General features: G+C 34.6%; 2 protein-coding genes across 4 annotated transcripts; one reads left to right on the forward strand and one right to left on the reverse strand.

Annotated features, from left to right (window-relative positions):
• Positions 1–335: 335 nt before the first annotated feature.
• On the reverse strand, positions 336–17,311 carry LOC117784485 (F-box/LRR-repeat protein 20). 3 transcript variants are annotated; one of them, XM_034622234.1, is made up of 10 exons: positions 16,573–17,311; positions 8,846–9,988; positions 7,999–8,115; positions 7,819–7,902; positions 7,659–7,753; positions 7,110–7,287; positions 6,850–7,038; positions 2,576–2,869; positions 2,300–2,512; positions 336–1,844 (listed from the first exon to the last, which is right to left on the reverse strand). In XM_034622234.1, exons 2-10 carry the CDS (start codon positions 9,488–9,490, stop codon positions 1,737–1,739), a joined length of 1,923 nt encoding a protein of 640 aa, XP_034478125.1. In that variant the 5' UTR covers positions 9,491–9,988; positions 16,573–17,311; the 3' UTR covers positions 336–1,736. The 3 variants fall into 3 exon arrangements, with proteins under 3 accessions (XP_034478125.1, XP_034478127.1, XP_034478128.1); XM_034622236.1 differs by lacking the exon at positions 8,846–9,988 and having other exon boundaries at positions 16,573–17,294; XM_034622237.1 differs by lacking the exons at positions 8,846–9,988; positions 16,573–17,311 and adding an exon at positions 13,966–14,295.
• On the forward strand, positions 3,641–6,449 carry LOC117784484 (protein artichoke-like). Its single transcript, XM_034622233.1, has 4 exons — positions 3,641–3,733; positions 4,272–5,958; positions 6,027–6,234; positions 6,295–6,449. Exons 2-4 carry the CDS (start codon positions 4,274–4,276, stop codon positions 6,418–6,420), a joined length of 2,019 nt encoding a protein of 672 aa, XP_034478124.1. The 5' UTR covers positions 3,641–3,733; positions 4,272–4,273; the 3' UTR covers positions 6,421–6,449.
• Positions 17,312–17,348: the final 37 nt, after the last annotated feature.

Genomic DNA, 17,348 nt, shown 5'->3' on the forward strand with positions numbered 1-17,348 from the left:
CACACATATTAAATGTATATATATAGATATATATATTTATTTTAGAAAGTAATCAGCTACAATTTACGTAACTAAAAGCTATTAAATTGTGGCAATAATCGGTATTTAAAATGCTATAATACGCTTGAAACTCAAGAACAGCAAAATTTCTTTATTTTTATGGCCTTTTCACTGGAACAATTTGTATGCTTATAAATTGAAAATGCGAAAACTAAATGAAACTGCAACTTTTCTCTTAACCCAAAATAGAGTGGGGAAATGAGAGTTAGCGAGAAGGGAGAAGATTTCAACCGATTGCTTAGTTTTCTTTGTGATTTGTTTTTATTTTTGCGCACAATTATAGGATAGTTTTTTGGTTTTTTTTTTTTTTTGGTACAGGAAACCGTTAGTTAACAAAAACAGTAGAGCTAAGAAACTATAAAAGGGTATAAATGAATCAAATGTTTGGATTAAATTGTGCGCTAAAGTCATTTGAAAATGTTGGCGACTTTTGTACCCCTCTAAAGTGCGGAATACATTTACAAAATAGACAATTATACATGTACAGATATTAATATAATATATATATTTATCATTTTTTAATGAATATATGTGTATATATATAGATTTTTTTATTTATCATTTGTGTTGTATGAGAAGATTGTGTTTTAGAAACGCTGATCCATATGGTTTTTTTGTTTGTTTGTTTGTGTGTAAAAGACATGCTTGCACTTTAGTGTTTACTTTATTTATCATCAGTTTTTTGTTATCATTGTATTTTGTTTTTAACTTTATCTTTATCTTCATTTTCTCTGTTTCGTTTTGTTCTGGTGTAATATACAATTTGCATTTCGTATAACATATGTTCTAGTTTAAATAGTTATACCTGGCACTATTAAAAAAAAAAAGGTTTAGCAACAATTTTTAGGGAATAGCATAAAGTTTTCATTGTTTGTGTGTGTGGGTGTGTAAAGGTGTGTATGTGTGTGTTGGTGAACGCTTAGTGGTTCTATCGACATGTTTAGACTTTATTAAAATCTCAGTTATATATATTTAAATATGCAGCATATATAAATTATAGTCATAAATTATCAACATTTAATTAGCATGCATATTTTTTAAGCTACCAATGAGTGTATGTGTGTGTTGTGTTTGTGTTTGTGTGAGACTGTGTGTGTGTAGTTAATATTTAAGCATAAAGTAGATATATTTACATCTACACAAAATATAAGTGAAATAAAACACAATACGAACAGAAAGAAAATCTACTAATACTTAATGCACACGAAAAACTACAGGAAAAGTAGTAAAAGTTTAAATAAAAATTAAAATAAAAATGTTAACTAGTTATAATAACAGCTTAGCATATTAAATAAAATAATCACAATTTTTACATATTGAGGGAAGTTTTAGAAACTTTCGCAAACTAAATACTACAAAAAATGTTCGCTTGATTTCTTTGCTTAAAAACACTACGAATTTCGTTACAATTTTTACGGTTGTTGTTTTGTTTCGATATTAGAATCTTGCTTTAGTTATACACAGCTTATAATTGGTGTGTGTGTGTGTGGGGTGTGTGTGTGTATGTGGGGTGTGTGGCTGGACATTCACCAGTTGCCATCGAGCATACCGAGCAAATAAAGCATCGAGATGAGGGTCAGACTAATGACCATGGCAATCATGACGATGCAGACAGGCCAACATCAGTCTGTGGCGGATTTACGCATTATTCTTCTGGCAAAGCCAATGGCCGTATCTCAGAGAATCTCACAGCAGCGACAATATCTCGGCCGATGTCCGCTTGTCACGGCGGGCGGTGTTACAGGTGCAAAATATGCATGCACCTTGATATTTGGTAGATGATTCTAAAAAGAAATGAAATCATAATCAATTTAATATTCATCTTTTCTTAAAAACCCATGCAGAGTGTTTTACAATTCTGTGTAGGTCTTAAAACGTTTTTATAAATAACCTTGATCAGACAATATAGTCATGTTCCACTGTTTCTATGCCTACTAGGGAAAAATACCATAACCGGTAACGCTAACCGAAACTAACCGTTTCATTTTTAGTACCGGAAGCAACTTTAAACTTAAATAACTTTGTTAAAACTGAACCGATTAAGATGTCAATTTGATCAAAATTGCACCTCTAAATTCTTCATTCAAATTTTGTAAATTTTGTTCAACAAAACTGTTCTGTCCTTTAGATCTTGATTTAAATTTTGATGCTAAGCCCTCAGTTCTCTTGCGAGAATTTTCAATCTTCGGCATGCCGAAGATAAGCATTTCTTTCTTTCTTTTTCTCTAATTCTCAGCACCTTCAGCTTGCGTATGGCGGCGCGTGAGATGAGCTGGCAGTCAAAGAGCTCGATGCGCTGCAGATTGTGGCATGACACTAAATGCTCCAACGTGCGATCCGTGATCAGTGGACAATTGTCCAGTTCCAGCACCGAGAGACTTTCGGCTGCACAGCTGCCTGTGGTCAAATGACGGATGCCATCGTCAGTAATTAATTCACAGTGCGACAGCGTCTACAAAATACAACAATATTATTTAATAAAATATCAATAAAATTACGATATTTCGTTACTTACCAATTTCTCGAGACTGGGACAACCGGTGGCCAAGTGGGCCAAGGTTAGATCCGTAATCTGGCTGCACTCCTCCAGATCCATGCGCTCCAGGTACTTACAGTTGCGTCCCAGCGCCTGAAATCCGATGTCCGTAAAATTGCGACATCCGGACACCTCCAACGTGTTGAGCTGCTGATTATGCTGAGATAATGCCATCAGCGAGAGATCTGTTAATTCCACACACTTGGAAACACAAAGTTTTTGCAACTTGTGACAGTTAGCCGCCAACTGACGTATTGACGAATCGCTGATCGTCTAAATAAGTCAAAAAAATCAACGAGAAATAAATTATAAATATGCAAACAGTTGAGTATACCTAAATTATTGCAGAAAATTTAATAAAGGTTTTTTACGTTATTATTAATATATATATACATTTTTTATAGTTTTATTTTAATTTTAATCAACTGTTTTCAGTTGACACTAAATAAATAAGTATCAATAAATAAGTAAAAAAGTAGAAAGCATGCATTTCTTATGTTTATTTTCAAAACCTTTAAAAAACCTTTAAAATTTAAAGGCAATTACAAAACTTGCTAAGTTAGGATTTGGCAGGTCAGAAATCTTGACCTCTCAATCTGAGCTCCCTGAGTTGATTATATTAATATTCATTTTTCGGTCATTTTCACTTTTTATTTCCATGTACTTATCAGCATAAATTGCCACTAAATTTATTCTATGTATTTTGCGTCGTAATTTGTTAAAATTTTGAATAAAATGGAAGACAACTTTTTTTTAGTTATGTCAGCAATGAAAAACAAATGATAAGAATTATGCTATTCCAATTTCTATTCGGTTTTTTTTTAATTACGAGCTTTAAACGTTTTGTCTTATTCCTAATGGCTTCAGTCGTTTAGAAAGAGGCATTGCCTGTGGATCGCACTAGAACAACTGATGTTCTAATAAAAATTGAAAATAATTTTAGATGATCTTTAAATGTTACACAATTAAATTGTTAGCATAATTTAAATTAAAGACAAAAGTTTTAGTACACTTATAATATTTGTTATTGTGTTTGGTGCTCAAATTTCGACTTCAACAACTACATATATAAATAAAAATAACCTTTAAGCGGCCTTTTAATTTGGAACTACAAAAATCATAATCAATTTGAAGCAAGTGAGTAAATTTTATAAGTAAAATGGAGTGAAGTGAAATAGCATTAAAAGCCTTCCGTTTTCTGAAAGCTTATGAATATATATATGAAATACATTACTCGATTTGAACCAGTGACTATTCATTTTTGAATTTTGAGTATTATGACTTTTTAGGTATTTCAAAAAATATTGTTCAAAAAATGTTGTTCAAAAAATGTTTTTCAAAAAATGTTTTTTAAAGTTCCTTTTTAAATCGAAAACACAATTTTTAGCAACTATACGAGCTAAAACAAATAAAATTTGGACCACAGACTTTAACAAAGTTTTTGAATAAGTTTGTTTCAAATTCGTTTCCTTCCCCCGTTCCACAGTAAAAAAAATTTTTTTTAACTTAGTGATTAACGTTTTCTAATATTATTATTTATTATCATACCTAATCGTATCAAGTTTGGATAAAGTTTTTAACAACTCAAGCGCCTAAATAAATGCAACTCTCATAGTTGGTGTCTTGACTATAGCCTTTTCCGCTTAATTTAAATTCATAATTTTTTTTTTTTCAGGCATGATGAGATCAGAGCCTCGCCTTTGGCCGATCTTTATCCTTATAATAGGACTAACAGCTGGTGAAAGTGTTGCTGTCGATTGTCCTGTGAAGTGCAAATGCCTTGAGTTTTATCCGCTCTTTTATGCTGACTGTACCTACGGAGAACTAAGTGAATATCCCAACTTTGACAGTGTAGCTGTCACTGAATTGTTCTTGTCGGGCAACAAGTTCAAGGTGTTTCCTCGACAGTACTCAAATTTGAAGAACCTATCCAAACTGTCACTAGACAACAATCATATAGATAAATTGGGCGTGGATGCACTAAAAGGTTTCAATTCACTAGTGTCTTTGTTATTGGATAATAACCGAATAACCAGCTGGGAAGACATTAATGCCAGTGTTTCCATTACAAAAGCACCACAACTGAGTTCTCTCAGTCTACGTGGCAATCGTTTAGGCAGCTTTAATCAGCAACTTTTTAGCGAATCACTTGAAACGTTGGATATCTCAGAGTGCCACATCAGCACAGCGAACCTCAATTTTAATGATCAGCTGCCAAAACTCACAAGATTGTGGATGGCCAATAATAACTTGTCTCAACTGGATATATTAGGACTTAACGAACTTGATAAAACTGATTATCCATCCATTGGATACTTAGACTTGTCGGGCAACAGGTTTAATGAGTTTCCCCGGAATTTCTCAAATATTAAGGATCTTTGGTATTTGGATCTATCTAACAATCATATAGATAAACTTGACAGCAATGCACTTAAAGGTTTTTACTCATTAAGAAATTTAATGTTGGCCAATAACTTAATAACCAGCTGGGAAGATATTAATGCCAGTGTTTCCTTTACAAAAGCGCCACAACTGGAGACTCTCAGTCTACGTGGCAATCGTTTAGGCAGCTTTAATCAGCAACTTTTTAGCGAAACACTGGAAACGTTGGATATCTCAGATTGCCACATTAGCAATGTAAATTTCGATTTTATAAATCAACTTCCAAGACTCCAAGATTTATCGATGGCCAATACTAACTTGTCGCAAATAAAACAATTACCCCATATATGGAGACTAGATCTCAGTAATTGTAGCCTACAACAAATAGATTTGTCTTTTTCGTATTATAAATTAAATCTATCACATAATCCGGCACTGCAGCTTAACTTCAATGATATGGATTTCGAGGAATATTTGGAGCTGGACTTGTCCTACTGTAATCTGGATAAGATAGATTTCAGTAGACTCCGAAAACTCCACAAAGCTCATCTACAAGGCAACGCTTTGGAATCTATTAATGCAAACACCTTCGCTAATAATATAGAATTGAGTTTGCTGGATCTGTCTGAAAATAGTATAAGTGTTATAGAAAACAATAGCTTTAATTCCCTGATTAATCTCTATAATCTAAATCTGGCTAATAATAAGATTGTCCATTTGAATGAGAACCTTATAAGTGGCAGTGAAAGCCTAGCTGAACTGAACTTAAGTCACAACAAAATTCAGAAGCTGACGAAGATCATCTCCAACTCCGTAGAATACATCAACATGAGCTGGTGTAATATAAGCACAATTGAGATTAATGCCCTCTCAAATCTGTCTGTTATCGAGGTCTTAGATCTCTCTCATAATTTGATTAATAATATTCCTAATGAGTTCGAATCTAATACTCTGACGGCGCTGATTTTGTCCAACTGCAGGTAAGAGATTTCCCTTATATAATATTTAAGAGAAATTTCTAATCTCATCTGTCTTTATTTTTCAACAGACTTTCGTCCATACGACACAATAGTTTTCAAGGTTTTCCCAAATTGACCCATTTGTTGTTGGATGGCAATCGATTGACGAGTCCGATAGACTCTTCCTATTTTCGGAACAACCCGTCACTGGAATATATCTATCTAGCCGATAATATCTGGACATGCGATGGCCAATATCCCTCATTCCCTGGACTTCACGAAGTCCAAAAGCCTAAGGTCTGGACAGTAAAAATTTATATTTTAAAGAACAATTACAAATTATAAATTTTTTAACAGATAATGGACTATGATCATCTGCGCTGCATTTCTTCAAAAGCAATAGGAATTAGGTCTTTATCTGGACCATTAATTTCTAAATATGCTTTACTCTTACTTATCATTTATCACTTTGCACTTTATTAATTTTGGGAAACAAAATTTTCATTTTCAAATTTGACACTTGTCATTGTCAAAATAATTTAAGATTTTATGAATTTAATATATCAAGTTTTAAATTTTAATCAACTCCTTGTGTCATAATTAGAATAAAACATTACATCAAATCTAAATTTTACAATATATTAATTTTTGATCTATGATTTAATACCTTTCATATGATACATCACATGTCCTTCAAGGACGAATGTTAAGGATCCTATTAAATTAAATGTATTCTTTTTTATTGAATCTTCTTTGAAACTTGTCCAAAGTGTCAATGTTTAAAATTCAATTTAATAAAATCTTAACTAGATCGCCAACTTATTCTTATCTCTAGAGTCTACATTCATCATAAAACGCTAGCGTACTGAGTATAGTTGGTAAACGATTTAAAATAGTAGATCGGTTAAATACCTCGCAACTGTGTAGATTTAGCACCATTAGATCGGGACAGTATTTAGCCAGGCACGTGATGGCATTGTCGTTAATCTGTTTACAACCTTTACTGCTGAACTTTCGAAGACGGACACAGCCGCGAGCCAGCGCCTCGACCCCATTTTCCGAGACCAAATGGCACCAGGACACGTTGATCTCGAGCAGGTTCTACAAATTTCAGCAACAATAAAATCAATTAATTCATTTTAAAAATTTGAAAGCAAATCCTTTATTATTACCGGACAGCCATCTGATATATATTTGAGGCTATTGTCTGTTATATTGGAGCAGGAATCCAAATTAATGGCTGTCAATTTGCTGCAATATCGGCTTATATCTGTGACGGATATATCTGTGATCTTCTTGCACTCCGACAGATCCAATTGTTCGATGTTGTGGCAGTGATTTGCTAGAGTTCTATTTAAGATAGTACAATAAAGTATTAATTCATTTGGGAATATATGTGTATATCAGTGTTGCCAATTTAGCTATTACTATGCTAAATCTAATTTCTTTTTAATGTTCAAAAGTTTTTTAAATAGTTTTTTTTTATTCTACTGTCATTAATTTTTCGAACAGAACGTCATTGTGATCATGGTTTGGCCTCCAAATGTATTCTGCATTTAAATTTAAGTAATTTGGTTAACAAAATGTTCATCCTGGATCTTTATTTTGATTTTTACGCTAAGCCTACAAGTATTTTTCTCGAGTTTAGTTAGTTTTTGTAATTTATTTTCCATTTCGAGCTTCACTGACAACACTGGCATATATCGATAGATTTTATTTACTTGATGGACTGATCTCCCACCGATTGACAACCACGTAACGATAGTGATTTGAGAAAACCGCCACATCTTTGCGATATATTCTCAATTACCGGACCCTGTGAAAGGAACAGTAGTGTATATTAGAGCGTTAATGGTAAAGAGTGTGTAGAGGGGGGCGTACCTCAATATCACGTTGAAAATCGAATAAATTGATTTTTTGCCAGCTGGAACCGTCTAAGGCGAGTACGTTCCAATATTTGCACACCTGTAAAATGGCGAAATGATTCATATTTTCTTCATTTAGTTAAACCGGGTAAAGGGTACATGTGTATTGCGTATTTGGATGGTCGGTCACACCCACCTGAGCACAGCGGCATAGCGAGACGACATCCAGGTAGGAGAAAACACGCAGCAATACCTCCTTTGGCAGTTGTTTGATTAGCTCATCGTCCAGTTCGGTGGCGCCTAGGAATGTTTGCTGCAAAAAAAGAACAACAAATTAACTGCAATTAGTCTCTGCATACAAATGAAGAGAGGAATAGCTGTCATATAAATGTCTATGATGAACCATGATGGAATTACAACAAGGTGACCGTATTCCTGTGTGTGGAATTATTTAAGCAACGCATGGTGAATTTATTATCTCTCTCACGTTAAATGCTCTCACTGTGGTGAATACCGCTATGTTATAATTGCACCAGAGAGTATTGTGGGGAATATATCACCTTGCAGTAAATTCACCTTGGCATGAAGTATGCTGAACAGTAAAAATATGTGTGCATGTAAACTCAAAAATGACAAATTTTAAGTTGCAACACTTTTATTATATATATATACATATGTGCGAAACTAATTTAATAGAAATTTAATGAATTTGCTGTACCAAAAGAAAACAAAACAAAACAATTAACTTCAATCTACAATTGAGTCGGCCCCAAAAAATTCTTAAACGCAAAAAAAAAGAACAAAGAACTGAACAAATTAATTGATGAACAATGCTCAGCGAGGGAGTAAGAGATAGAGAGAGAGAGAGGAAGAGAGTGGTTAGACAGGGGCAAGGCAAGGGTGGCGTGACAAGATGGCTGCCTTGATGAATGACCGTTGAGAGATGCCAAATCGAGAGTAGTTGGAGTAAGAGTGGAAACCAAAATCAAAGCAAATATTTTTTTTTGAGTGTTTTTTTTTTTGTATCTTTTGTGAATTCTTACGGACTCGTCCTGTTGCCCGCCCAGCAAATTCGTATTGGTAGCCACTGTGCGCTTGCTCTGCTGCTGCTCAACAATGCACACCTCGTCACCTGTTGAGGAACCGTTGGACGTATAGCTGACGCTGCTGACAGCGCTGCTGCTGCCGCTGCTGCTATTGGCTGTCATTATGCTTGCAATGGGAGCAGCGCTGCCAAAGGTTGCGGTACGCCAAATGCTGCTGCAGATGCCGCTGATTAGATTTGTACTGCCGCTGTGATAATAATTATTATTATTGTTGTTGTTGTTGATGCTATTGTTGTTGTAATTATTATTATTGTTGTTGTTGTTGTGATTATTAGTCAGTTGTAAGCTCAGATTACGATTGTTATTACTCTCGCTGCTCTCCGCTGCTGCCTGCGTTGCCGCTGCTGGCGTCGACGCACTGACACTGGTGCTGTTAGTTGCCGTTGTGCTTGCGCCGCTGCTGCTAAAACTGCCGCTGCCGCTAATGCTGCTGCTGCCGCTGGGTGGACATAACAGTTCAATGCTGCCAGTAGCAGCAGCGCTGCCGCTGCTGCCGCTGCTGCCGCCACCGTCGCTGCTTCCTCTCCCACCGCTGCCATCGCCCCCATTGGGCGAAGCGCTAATTCCACTGCGCGCAAACATCAAGCGTCGTGCGTAAGCTTCTCTTTTTAACTCTTTAACAAGCACTCGCTCTCACTTGCTCTCTTGGAGAGTAGCTTCAGTCACTTACTTTGGCAGTGCGCTCTTCTTGCTGTCTTCGTGTGAATGTACGATTAAATTATTCACAAATTGCGTCTTTTGATGATGATACGTTGCCTTCGCGACGCTTCCCTTCTCTCTTACTCTCGCTTTGACACGCTATCTTCTTTCTTGCTGCTGCTGCTTACAGTTAAAATAAAAACAAACCATAAATGTACGACAAAAAGAGACGGCTCGGCGTCGCGTTCTCCTGCACCTTCTTCTGTTCTTGCACTCTCTCAAAGTCACGTATTCAAATTTGGAGCTGCGTTCATTTACTTTTAGATATCACTGTCCCTTTTATTTTTTTACTTTAGCATTAAACTGCAATTCTTTATTATGTTTCATGCAACTTTGCATTTGTTTTTGCTCTTTTTTTTTGTCGTTTTACTTTTTTATTTGCTATCGCACGTGGAGAAAAAGAACAACAGAAATAAATACATATTAAATCAGATTATAAATTGTTGCCCAAGGTTGACAAATCAACAATTCAAAGTTGACTTTTTACTATTGTAAATACAGAATATTGAATTCGATATGGAATTTGATTTGAAATGATTTGGCCAAATAAATAATAATAATCTACTACAAAGTTAAGACCAACTCGTTCACTTGAGATTGACGACTGACGAAGACTGACGACAACGACGGCGTTCCAAAACTGACATACAGACAATGCACTATGGCTAATTTCAGAAAGTTAGTTGGCAAAAATCGAAAGTTGTAACTTTTAAACTAGCTGGAAACTAACAGTCATGGAAAATATAACGGATTTTTTTTCGTATTTTTTTAAATTTTGATCACTGAACATTTTTTTTCAAGTTCACAATTTGCATTTAAAGTCTATTCAGTAATATATTAAAATATATAACAAATTAATGGTGTTTAATAAACGTAATATGTAAATTATTTTAAGCACTTGAAAAAAAAATGCAGAAAGTAAAATATAAGTGGGCGTGGCGTGAGAAAGAGCGTTAATTAACGGTCAAGCAAAAAATTTATTTTTCTTAAATATTTAAAAAGTGATAAATATTTTAAAATTCTATTTTTTCTTTTTATTTTTCGAACAAAGGTTTTATATGAAACTCCAGCTCGATTTAAAGATATACTTATTAAAAGTTGGCCTTATAATGCGTTTTTTCTAACTCAGTAATTGTTTTTAAACTACTTTAACCTTGAAGAGCTTGACAATGCACAAAAATTTTATGAACAATATAAAACCCTCAATAAATTACTATAACTAGTAGTAGATCGAAACACTTCCAAATTTATGTCAAACGGAACAACAAAATTTAACTAAATTGATTTTTGCCACGTACTTTTGACAAATGAGCCATAGTGCAATGACCATGTGCCAGACTTTTACCCTCCCCCCTATTATAAATATATTTTAAATGAATGCCACACATTCAGCTTAAATGAAAAACCATCAAAGCCAATTTAAAAAAGGCAATCGAACGTGTTGCGATTTTGAGTGAAGCGACCAAACAAACACAACAATAAAACAGCAGAACAACAATAAATAACAGCTGTTGGAATGGAACTTGTTGAACGGCTCAATAACTGGAAGACTGGTAGAGTAGACTGAACATCCAGTTAAATTTACAATTACAATAAGAAAATTAACATATGAAGCATAGATCAAGCTATTTAAAGAGTTATTAATCAAGAAACAAAAATAAATAGTCATAACAAATACAATTTCATATTTGTATGCTATATTTTAATAATTATAAAAGTGCAAAATTCTATCTACAAAATGTATCTTTCTATCTTACAGTTGTGTCAGGGTCGTATATGTACATATCTATAGTATCAATTAAGCCTCACGATTGTCACATTTTAGATCTAAAATTTCTGATAGGGAGAACTAAATTAACATTTACACATGTACATATGAGTGTACATGATATGTATGTAAATGTATGCCAGATATACATGTATTTACAAATAAATGTCATTATAGGCTCATATATGGCTTCGGAATAAATCTACCTCTATTTGGTCTAATTGAGCAAAACTCTATGAATTATGTATATTTTTGTGACAAAAAAAATTGTTTAAATTTTATTTTCTTTATATCTTTCATATTTTATTATAAATGATTTTGTTCCCTAGAACAAGAGAAAATAGTTGCATTCGGCTTAGGAATTTGTTAAAAATGCTTTTCAAAACAATTACTTGACTAACTGTAGATGTATCTTATCATTTATTTATTGTTAACTTTAAGCAGATATCACAATAACATAAATTTTATTCATATTCAATATAAATAAATATAGATTGGAATAATTTTTCTAATTTGAACTCTACTTTGTTTACACATAATGTAAAAAATGTATATATTAAACTATATTTACACCCAATAAAATCAAACTCAAGTCATGAATACAAGAAAACATCAACTGTTAAAAGGACTGTGAACTTATGGCCCACAAATAAACAAACATGCATATGTATGCATGTATGTAAATGTACCACACACGTCGTCAACTAGTCTAAAAGTACTTGAGTAGATTCATTTCAATTCATATTCAAATTTGAATTTCTATTCATAATTCGCCTTCGTCGTAAGCGAAACTAAACTAAATAGCTTCAATTCATTTCGCTTTATTAGGTGCACACTGCTTACTTGACACAATAAAATGCGATGGTCACACAGATTTTTCCGAGAATGGATCAAGGATAATATAATAATTGCATATATGCCAAATAAGTGTAATAAAACTTAAACTACTTTAGCTCGATTATTTTTATGACGATCAATTAGTTAATTAATTCGACTTTAATAAAAAATTCTGCATACAAATTGAAAATTTATTTATTTTTTTTGTTCAATTTCCATTTTCTCACCATTTTTCCCCTTGACACCTTTTAAAAAACTTAAAACTGTCAAATCAAACTTTGTCAAATCTTAAACAATTCCCTTGCAGAATGCCAATTTTATTATTTTTGTGCCTCTATTAAGATTTACATCATTAGTAAGTACATAGAAGTATATACACAACTGTTGAATCTGCCCTCGCACATGTGCATTTGCATTCAAGTCGTGCAACTTATGGCGTTTGTTCCGCACACGTAATACGTGATTCTGTTCACATTAACCTCTCTATCCGCTCTCTCACCCTCACCCTCACCATCTCCCTCTCCCTCTGTACGCTGTCCAGCGATTTGTTGAGCACGTAAAATGCCTAAGGCAAAGTACCGCTAGACCATGCAAACAGCTGAGAGGCCGTAGTAAATGCCATAGAAGGTGAGAAAGAGCAAGCAATACAAGCGAGTGTAAAAAGTAAAGACAAAGAGCACAGCACGCAAGAGAGCGATAAGAGAATGCATTTGTATGTGTGTGCGTGCATACATATATGGATCGTCTTAAAAAAAAAAGTAAACAAAAATTTAAAATTTACATGCTGACAAAAAATAAAATGCAAATTTATTGTTGATAAAAGAAAAACAAATGTTATGACCAAGAGAATAAACAAATGCACATCATGTATGGCAACTAAATATGTACATATGTATTAACTGTGCTGCATTTTTATATAAGCCATGGTCAAATCAAGTTAACTTGTTGTTGTTGTTTTAACTGCATTGATAGGCAAACTTTTATGTATTTATTGTTCTGTACATACAGTATATATACAGACACTTTACGTGTATATGTTTGGGCCCCTCGAAGGGCACAAGGTCAACGAAAACTGGGTCAGCTGTGTGCAATATCTGTGCTACATATTTTTGCATCTATGTGCAAGCATTTACACACATACATGCATACACATATATCACACGTTGACACACACACATGCAAATTATGCGAGCACGCAAAAAAATAATCAAAAGCGAGACGCAATAAAAACACAACGAAATGGAAAATCTTATCACAAAAACAGATACAAAAAAACACAACAATGGCCAAATTGCAAAACGTCTACGGTACCAGCAACAACAACAACAACTTAAGTACAAAACAGACAGCGATAAAGAGAATAGAACAGCTGACGGGCGCAATAAAACAATTTGCAAGCAAAAAACAAAATAAACACAGAGAAACTGCAAATAAAACAAAATTTACAAATTACATCAATACATACACACACGCACACATACGTTCACTTATATACAATGGCTCACAGCTTGCTTAATTCTTAATTCAATAAAATAAAATTATTTGCTATAGTTTTATAAAAACTTTATTTTCATTTAAATTTTTTATTTACATTTTCTGATTTTATTAAGCATAAAATAATTTTAAATTTGTAACTTGTCAAAGCAGTGTGTCAAATAAGCTGGGAGTCACTGTATGTACGCTAACGGAGTGATTTGATTTGTTAATAAAAAAAAAAAAAATTATTTATTTTATAAACAAATGCAAAGCGTACCATTTGTTTATGTTTTAAAACCAGCTGACGTTTGTTGAAGTTTTCTTTTCAAAACATTTACGCGCACTTTCCAATTATATATATTCTAGAGATTTTCGCACACAACAAATTCTATATATGTATATATATATTTCTTCTATTTGTTTCTATGTTGCTGCACTGGAAAAACCAAAATCACACAACCAGAATAAATGCAGACACGCGAGACAATGACAGCAACTGCGACTGCGACTACGACGAAGGCAAAGACGACAAAGAGGACATGGATAACAGAGCGCAGAATGAGAACTGAGCGTGCGAACAGCTGAAACACAACTGTGCTGCGCTCGCGAGCGTCGAAAAAATGCATGTGGAGTCACACACAAGCACGCACACATAGACATGCATTTATAATATGCACACACATACAGCTGACAGTTGCGTGCGCGGGGGCGGTGCAATGCACCCACAAAAATAAACAACAACTAAAAATCAACACAAAAGTCTCAATGAGAGCGTATCGACGAGTCTGTGTGCGTGCGTGCGTTTGTGTGTCTGTCTGTGTTGAGTGTGAAAGAGCATGAGAGAGAGAGAGAGAGAGAGAGAGAGAGAGTCGTAAGCGTTCGACAAACAAAAACAAATGTCGGAATGGAAACAACTAAAAATTCCACTGCTGCGTTTCAATCGGTTTATATGCATACACACATACATATATATGCATTTGTAAATCTGCATTCACTTTTTTTAGTTGCTTGCACAGCGCTGCCAGACAGTTGCACTTTTTTGTCAGCTGTTATTGCAATAAGAAAAAATTGTGGATAATGTTTTGCATTTAGTTTTAATGCTCATAAACTTGTTTTCAACTAACCAGATAAATTTTAGCAAACAACTGCTTATTAACAACTGTATTCGTATATCTATTTACTTTATTTAACTGTCAACAAAAAAAAAAAAAAAAAACAGCGCTGCCAGCTGCTCAGCCAGCTCAGCCAGCTCTGTCCTCTGCCTCTTTCCATTTAGCAATTAGCAATTAGTTTAAAAACTGTTAAGAGAGTGGGTTTCAATTTTGTAAAGTCAGCTTCACTCTCACTCTCCCGCATGTTTACTTATTTACATTGCAGACTTCAAAGAGTAAGAAGTTGGCGATGACACTGGTCATTAACAGAAAGGAGGGCAGACCTTGCCTCTTCCCTTGTCTCTCTTCGGGGTAGAGTGGACAAAGCAGCGTCAACGAGTTTATTGCACTTTTGCTAAAGCCGTAAAGTCGTTGTTAACTTGTGTAAAAAGACAAACACAAGTTCGGGGTTGGGACACTTACACTTTTTGAGGAGCGGGTTTTGGGTGCAACAGCAGCAACAACAACAACAGCAGCAGCAACAGCTCGCAGCGCCAACAAAGGCGACAAAGAACTAACTTTGCCATAAAAATACATACATACATATAAAGAAATCAGAAAAGGAAATGTACATGTGTGCGTGTGTATGCAATTGCGATGGAACGGGGTCGAAGTAGAGGGCGCCAATTTTGTTTGACTTGCTAGGGGTATTCCTGAAACTAATTGTGATTCGATTTCGATTGCGTGAACTAATAAAACAACCATTTCTCAAATTATTCTTGCAGAATATTAGAATTAGAATATTACTATTTAGGTAAAGGTCTATTTTGCTGGGCCAACTCCAAATAAAAAATCGAATGAAATTTATAGAAATGTTTAAGAAGCTACTTGTGACCGTGTGACCAAATCAGTGCTTGTAAACGAGCTGTAGAGTGACAAGTTGCATTAAAAAAAACTAGTTGAGTCCCCAATCTAATTTTTTCGGCTAAATTCATGACCTCTATTTGGTGTTTTTTTTTTTTTTTTTTGATTTGGAGTTCGCCCAGCAAAACAGACTATTACGAAATTTTGTTTTAGCACTTGTTTTTGCATTAAATATTTATTTTTTTAATTAGCAATTTTGAAAATATTCAAATCACAATAAAATGTAAACGAACACCAATAATTGTATTTACGGTCACACATGCATACATATGTATAATCAAATCATAGTATAATGGAAATTTTCGAAATCAAAATTTAAATAATATCTAATCATAATCTGTTTTAGGACTACCCCTACTGTCTCTCTCTGTCTGAAGTTTGCATCGTCTGCATGTGCATGTATTTGTGTGCGTTCGTTCGTGCGTGCGTTTGTGTGGGTGAGTAAGTGTTTTGGCTGATGCGCGCAAACAAAAGAGCAACAACTATGTACATCAATGTACATATATGTATGTATTGTACACACAGCCAATGAGAGTAAAGAAGGCTGCATGTTGTTGTTGTTGTTAGTGATATTGGCATTTATTGCTTTGATTGTCTGTCCCGACGACGACACTGCGCTTCAATTGCATTCCCAGCCAGCCAAGCAGTCGTCAGTCAGACAGGCAGTCGAGACAAAGTAAAGAAAGGAAACACCACAACCACTTTCCCTTCCTTCCCATCCTCACCCATCAAACAAAGTTATGTTTTTGTTTATCGTGTGTGCAAACAATCAACTTGCATACTTGCTTTTCCGTCTTCTAGTAAAAAACGCATGCATAATATTAAAAAACATTTAGTTTTTGCATAATTAAGAGAGATTTTCGACTTACATCGATACGATGATGACGATGATTCGAATTGGTCATTTTATGTGCGCCGCGAATTGCTGTCGTTGCCCTCTCTTCCACTGTTGCGCTCTTTCTGGTGCTCCACTCTCTTTGCGAAGATATTTTTCTTTGTTTGGGTCAGCCGTTACGGCGTCCCCTTCCCACGCACGCAACAGCAAACGCTCTTTAATGTTTGTGTGCGTCTGTGTAAGTGTGTGTGTGGGTAAGCAGGAAATTATGCGTCGCACTGCGGCTGCTGCCGTTATTGTTGTTCTTGCTCTCACTGTTGTCGTTGCTGCTGTTGTTGTTGTTGTACCAATTGGTAGTTGATGCACTGAAGTTCTTTGTTCTTTTGCGTTGTTGTTGCTGCTGCTGTTGCGTCGTTATAATTATACATTATAGCAAACTGCAATTGCGATTGAGTCGATTACTTCTTAATGCGTAAATTAGTTTTTCTTTGCACTTGATTTCTTCTTCTTTTTTTCGACTGTTATTTCTAGCTATTTTTTTATGCACATTACACTCGCTCAATAAAATTCTAAATGTCCCACACGTAAATCGATTCAATTTTTTGTTTTCTAACTTTTTTTACTGAGCTTATTTACTTTAGCTTTTTTTTAGCAATTCAACGTTAATTCGCTGTAACAATAATAACTTTCGACACTCTTCGCACGTCTGTCTCGCTCTAACTTTTAATTCTGTTTATGTTTATTTTTCTTGTGCAATAGAGTCGAAAAAACGGCGTGGCAACCCTCGGCCCAAAAAACGGTGTGGCAGCC

The sequence above is a fragment of the Drosophila innubila genome, assembly GCF_004354385.1.
Source record: "Drosophila innubila isolate TH190305 chromosome 2R unlocalized genomic scaffold, UK_Dinn_1.0 1_C_2R, whole genome shotgun sequence".
Lineage (NCBI taxonomy): Eukaryota > Metazoa > Arthropoda > Insecta > Diptera > Drosophilidae > Drosophila > Drosophila innubila.